Below are 6336 nucleotides of genomic sequence, written 5' to 3'. Positions count from 1 at the left end.
GTGGTCATTTACGAGGAGAGGGCATTGCAGGGCGGGAACGGAAAGAGGATCCAAAGGTGGGGCATTTATGGGGATTTCTGCCTTTTTAAAGGGAATGGGAGGGTTAGGGTTTAAATGCTCTTGTGAGGAAATTGAATGAGTTGTTGGCGGAGTTGGTGAAGAAGCAATGGCTCTTCCTGATGTCATTGGTTTTGTGAATTGGTAGTGAACTGTACCACCATTGAATTGGCTTGTCCTTTCCTCACAATCCAATAGCTATGGCTGTGGACTACTTGTTCTTCTGCTAGTTTGGATTCACGGCAGTTTGAAGTAGCGATTTGTTTTGTTGAATGCATTTGGGGAGTTTGTGGATTTGGAAGAGTTGTTTTGTGAGGGCCAGAAGAGAGACAGAGTGAGAAAGTAGCGCCCACGGAGGCCTTCGTTCTCCCTCTTTCTCTTTGTTCTTCTGGAGGAGAGATTGCTGGATGCTTAAATCTTGGATATTATGGCTTAAGCTTCCCTCAATCTCTCTGGGTGTGGGTGAAATTTGGGAAAAAGATTGGATTTTGATGGATTGTGGTAGGCTTTTTGTGGAAAAGATTGGATTTTGATGAGTTGGGATACGTAGCTTGTGAAAGAGCTTGGATTTTGACGAGGGTGGGGTGAGAAAGATTGGATTTTGGTCAGATTGTATGCGAGTTGTGGGAGGATTTGGGTTTTATGTGAATTGACTTGGGAGTGGAGTGAAGTGAAAATGTATGGGAACTGTGATGTGTTGGTAGGGAATAACATGGGGGAGTCTTTCATGTCGCCTCCTGGTTTGCTTGTTGCTCAAAGACTGATTCCTCAACTGCCTTCAAACTTGCAGTTGCATAACCAAAGGTCGCTCTTTTCCTGCGACAGCTTGTCTCTTGCACCGGTAAGTCTCAGTGATCTCAGTCTCAGTTTGTTCTTCTCCATACATTGTGTGAGATTTTGTAGGTTTTGATTTGTGAGCTTGTGTCTATGAATGTATCAGCCAAAGCGGCTGAGGGAAGATAGCCAAATTGTGGAGAGCATGCAGTTCAAGAGTAGAGAGGAGGAGAATGATAGCAAGTCTGGCAGTGGGAATTTGGATGGTGGGTCCGGTGAAGATCAGGATGCTGCAGATCAGCAGCCAAGGAGGAAACGCTATCACCGACATACAGCTCGGCAAATCCAAGAGATGGAGGCGTAAGAAATGATTGTGTTTCTGATTTCATTGTGAAAACCCATTATGAATTGCATTGCCTTAAATCTTATTCTTGTTTGGTTTTTCATAGTTTGTTCAAGGAGTGTCCTCACCCGGATGACAAACAGCGACAAAGGCTCAGCATTGAATTGGGTCTCAAGCCAAGGCAGGTCAAGTTTTGGTTTCAAAACCGGCGCACTCAAATGAAGGTTGGATTTTGACTCACCATCAATGTCTCCAATCGCATTCCATGACTTAATACACATCATTTCTTTGTTATAATTCGACCGAGCATAACTGCATTGTTGCCGAATTTCTCGATTGTGTGAGAGCTCTTCACATAAAGGGTTCTCATCCCACTCCATGAACCACCTTATCTTTGTTATAATTCGAGTGAACATCACTTGACCTTTATTTTATCTTGTGTTCCGTAGGCTCAGCAAGACCGATCAGAAAATGCTGTGCTGCGGGTTCATAACGAAAGCCTAAAAAATGAGAACTTAACTCTACGTGAAGCAGTGAAACATGCAATCTGTCATAACTGTGGAGGCCCATCTTTAGTGGGTGAAATGGCTTATAGTGAGCATAATTTGCGTATTGAGAATGCCCGATTAAAAGACGAGGTTTTTATGTAACCAGTTCTCTAAATTTTGTTATATACTAATAAAACCAACTGTTTTGAAAGTTTGCTAGAGTTATAATCAAATGCTTTTATGTTTGTTAGTCTTGTAATCAAATGCTCATATGTTTGCTAGCCTTTTAATCAAATGTTCATATATTTTTTTGGTATAGCTTGACCGAGTCTCAAGCATTGCATCAAGATATCTCGGAGGAAGACCGGACCATTCGTTACCATCTTTGGCACCGCCGCCATTGATGACATCAACTCTAGATTTGGGAATGGGAAGCTTTATAAAACAGTCTCCTGATATGATGTCCATGGCTTCTTTCGCTGATATGAACATCCCTAATGGCGGCTCTTTCATGGACATGGACAAATCCTTAGCAATGCAACTTGCCATGAGTAGTACAGATGAATTGATTCAAATGGCACAGATGGATGAGCCTCTTTGGATGAAAACTCATGGCAATGTGGTCAAAGAAGTTCTAAATTTGGATGAGTACGAGAGGTTGTTTCCGTGGAGTATGGGGCTGAGCTTCAAGCACAGTAACAGCCTTAGGACGGAAGCCACCAGAGAAACTTCTGTTGTTTTCCTCAATGCCGGTGCAATTGTTGACCACCTAACAGACGTGGTAAGTAATGCATTTATTAGGGTTTCTGCCATTTGTACCAGAGACAGCTGTTGACACTGAATGGCAATAACTATGGTTGCAGAATAAATGGATGGACATGTTTGCTTGCATGGTGACTCGAGCCAAAACTGTGCAAGTCCTATCACAAGGGTTATTACCGGGTCACAGGAATGGGTCGCTTCAATTGGTATTATATTGTGCCTCCATTGTCTTGTCAACACCAATTCATATTACGAGTGTTGCATGTCTACAACGTTGTATTGTTGCGTGTATTTCATAACTTTGTACTTTTGGGTGGCAGATGTACGCTGAGCTGCAGGTTCTTTCTCCTCTGGTTTCAACCAGAGAAATTCATTTCCTCAGGTTTTGTCAGCAGAAAGGTGAGGGAATGTGGGTGGTTGTGGATTTCTCCATGGAAGAATTGCTCACCACTCCTTCACAATCTCTCATACGCTACCGAAAACGCCCATCGGGGTGTCTCATCCAAGACATGCCCAATGGCTATTCAAAGGTATGTTTTAGAGTTATGTTCTTGATATGCATTTATACATACTTATATACAATTTTTTTGTTGAAGAGTTATATGTTCTTGATTGTATAATGCACAGGTGACTTGGGTGGAGCATATAGAGGCAGAAGATGGTGCTGTTCCTAAAATGTATCAGCAGCTGGTAAGCAGTGGAATGGCCATGGGTGCGCATCGTTGGTTGGCTACATTGCAAAGGCAATGCGAGCGTCTTGCCAGCTTCAACGCCGAAAAAGTATCTCCCAAAGACATTGGAGGTGTGTGGGCATGCATACTCGTATTGCTAGGAGAGTTCCCAAGATTCCATTTTTAAGCAAAAGAGAGTTCCGAGATTTCAGTTCAAAAGAGAGTTTTCCAAAATTACATTTTTAAGCCAAGAGAGTTTCCAAGATTACATTTTTAAACAAACCCACTGGTTTCAACTAATTTTTTCTAGGGTCCAAAGATTTTAGACGGGCTCAGAAGTTTCAATTGTTGTTTGGAGAGTTCCAAGATTTGATTTTTAAAATGCCCATTGTGGATTTTGGCAGGAATAGCTTCTCCAGAAGGAAAACGAAGCATGATGAGATTGTCGCTGAGGATGATCAACAGTTTCTGTTCGAATGTGAGTGCCTCTACCAGTAATTCTTGGACGACTTTGTCTGGATCCAGTGGCAACACCGGTGATGATCGTGTTCGAATCACAACGAGGAAAAACACCGAACCGGGACAACCCACAGGTGTCGTGATCTGTGCAGCAACTTCATTCTGGCTTCCCATTGCTCCGCACCGAGTATTCGATTTTCTCAGGGATGAGAAAACCAGATCACAAGTGTGTATTTTATTACCTTTAAGATGCTACATTTTCTTTTTGTTAATGTTATTTTTGTTTTCTAAACTAAACTTGAACTTCTTGTTATGGTTAAGTGGGATACATTGTCTACCGGAAACCTGGTACAAGAAGTAGCACACATTGCAAATGGGTCGCATCCTGGAAATTGTATATCTCTTCTTCGTTTAAATGTAAGTTTCTAAACTTATTCTACATATATCGCGGTGAATCTTTACTACTTAGTAACATATAAAAAACAAATGTAATAACTATATTTAGATATTTGTCAGCCTGAAACCGTCAGTCAGCATTTAATATATATACCAGCTTACCCCACTAGGGTCTATTTTATCTTCATTATCTCTGCCTATGTAAGTGTTTGTACGCCACCAAGAGGATAATTGCTTCTTTTAAGTGGAAATTTTATAGCTGAAAATCTCGTAGTCTAGTTGCATTGCATTAATCCAAAGGTTTCAGGTGCCAATTTGGTAGGAAATCACAGTAGTCAACAGGAAATCATATTAGTTCAGAGAAGAAGATTCGATCCATTTGCTGTTTTATTTGGATGAGTTATCCATTATTTGCTTGCAAAGAGTTCTTTTGGGAGGTTCTTAAATAGATATTTGGAAGGTTCTGCATTTATCATTCATTCTTTTCGAAATAGATGTACTTAAGATATATTATGGTAGTCCATTAATGCAAGGTTTTATAGTTGACTAATATCATAATAATTTTCTTTTAATATAATCTTGATGATGAAAGTTTTTAAAAATGCATTTAATTTAAGATATCTATTGTTTTCATCTAATATAACAATTTTATTCTTACATATTCATGAATATCTTAGCATCTTTTAAATGCATTTAAAATATCTCTATCATTTGATTAATGTAACAATATTTTCCCTATATCCCTCCATATGCTGTAGAGATTTAAGATATGTATGGTAACTAGTTTATGTTGGAACAAGTTCATTCTTATATAATATCTATGATGGAGGCTTCAAATTGGTCTCTCAACATATTTTATTCAGATAAATGTATCTAAGATATTTATAGTAATTAGTTTATGGTAGAGCAAGTGCATCTTGATATAATCTCTATGATGTAGTATAATCTGAAAATTGTTTCGACGTGTAAGAAAAAATGTTCTAAATTTGTTCTTCATGTTTTCCTCCTCTCGAAATCTGACTAGGCGTGCTCCACGAGCCAGAATGTAGAACTGATTCTTCAGGAGAGCTGGACAGATGCATCAGGGTCAGTGATAGTGTATGCACCAGTAGATGTTCCATCTCTAAATATAGCAATGAGTGGGGAGGATCCTTCATACATTGCTCTCCTTCCTTGTGGGTTTGCCATACTTCCAGATGGTCATGGAAACAACAACGGATCGCTAACCCCATTTCAGGAAATGGCTGCCACACCAAGCAGCAATGGATTGGACAGCCCTCGCACTGGAGGATCACTGGTAACTGCAGCATTTCAAATGATTGGCAGCAACTTATCTGCAGCAAAACTTAACTTGGAATCTGTTTCTACCATGAACAACATCATATGCACAACAGTGCAACAAATCAGATCTGCATTGAACTGCCCAGATATATGAATGCACAAGTAAAAATCAACTATAAGGATCATGATATCTTTCTTATGTTTTAGTAGAAACAAACAAAATATGAGACCCTCTTCCCAACTGTAATAAAAGGGTTTTGTGTATGGTTTGTGGTAATTATTAGGGTTTAGTGTTTTTAAGGAGCCAAGAAGTCAAGAGCGCACCATAGATGCTTCCTGGCTATGTGGTAGAGCAAAATTATTATGCATTTCTTGTTTGTATACAAACATGTGTATGAGCTTCACCACTCAGCAAGGGTAGTGGTTCGGGAATTGACTTCTGTTGAGGTAAATCAGAGATTTATTGTTTTGAGTTTTTTGTGTAGCACATTTCTTTTGTGATATGTAGAATGATTATCTATCTGGGCACTGTAGATCCACGGATTTGGTGGTTCATCATGTGGACTCAAACTCGAAAAGTATTGGAAGATATGTTTTTTTTAAAATGTTGGGTTCAAACTGAAAAGTATTTGAAGATATGGTGTTTTTGGGTGGATTCAAACTAGAAATTATTTGAAGATATGGTTTTTTTTTCTCAATGTGGGTTCAATCCTCAGTTTTTCTATATTATTTGGTGAAAGAAATACTTTTCTAATGTGTGGATATTTCGACCGTTTGAGATAAGGAATTATTAGTACCTGACGTCTCTTTGTAAACTAGTCTATTTGCAGTAGGAAAAGTGACATTAGCTTGCGTTTGTACCTGCAAAGATGACTTAAAAACTTCCATATTTCCAGTATGTTGATTTAGAATGGTGATCAAGTTGACGGGATACTTGGTGATGGTGAATTCTGTATAACTATGCTTTCTTCTATCGTGTTTTGTGTCTGTTCTGATTAAATATTTTTTTTGCATAACATGAAGTAATTGCCCTATTCTGATTGCGTCTCATGAGAATTGTCTTGTTCATATGGGGGTAAATTTGTTTTGATGAGAAGTGGTTGAT

General features: G+C 39.1%; 1 protein-coding gene across 1 annotated transcript; it reads left to right on the top strand.

Annotated features, from left to right (window-relative positions):
- The first annotated feature begins 232 nt into the window (after window positions 1–232).
- LOC149575308 (homeobox-leucine zipper protein HDG2-like) lies at window positions 233–5836 on the top strand. Its single transcript, XM_089815085.1, has 11 exons — window positions 233–898; window positions 998–1191; window positions 1281–1398; window positions 1624–1812; window positions 1982–2443; window positions 2526–2630; window positions 2745–2954; window positions 3052–3226; window positions 3500–3780; window positions 3876–3971; window positions 4975–5836. Exons 1-11 carry the CDS (start codon window positions 734–736, stop codon window positions 5383–5385), a joined length of 2406 nt encoding a protein of 801 aa, XP_089671211.1. The 5' UTR covers window positions 233–733; the 3' UTR covers window positions 5386–5836.
- Window positions 5837–6336: the final 500 nt, after the last annotated feature.

The sequence above is a fragment of the Cupressus sempervirens genome, chromosome 2 (genome assembly GCF_028749045.1).
Source record: "Cupressus sempervirens isolate cs-2001-9-10 chromosome 2, ASM2874904v1, whole genome shotgun sequence".
NCBI classification, from domain to species: Eukaryota; Viridiplantae; Streptophyta; class Pinopsida; order Cupressales; family Cupressaceae; genus Cupressus; species Cupressus sempervirens.
This window is presented reverse-complemented; position numbering and strand designations above follow the sequence as displayed.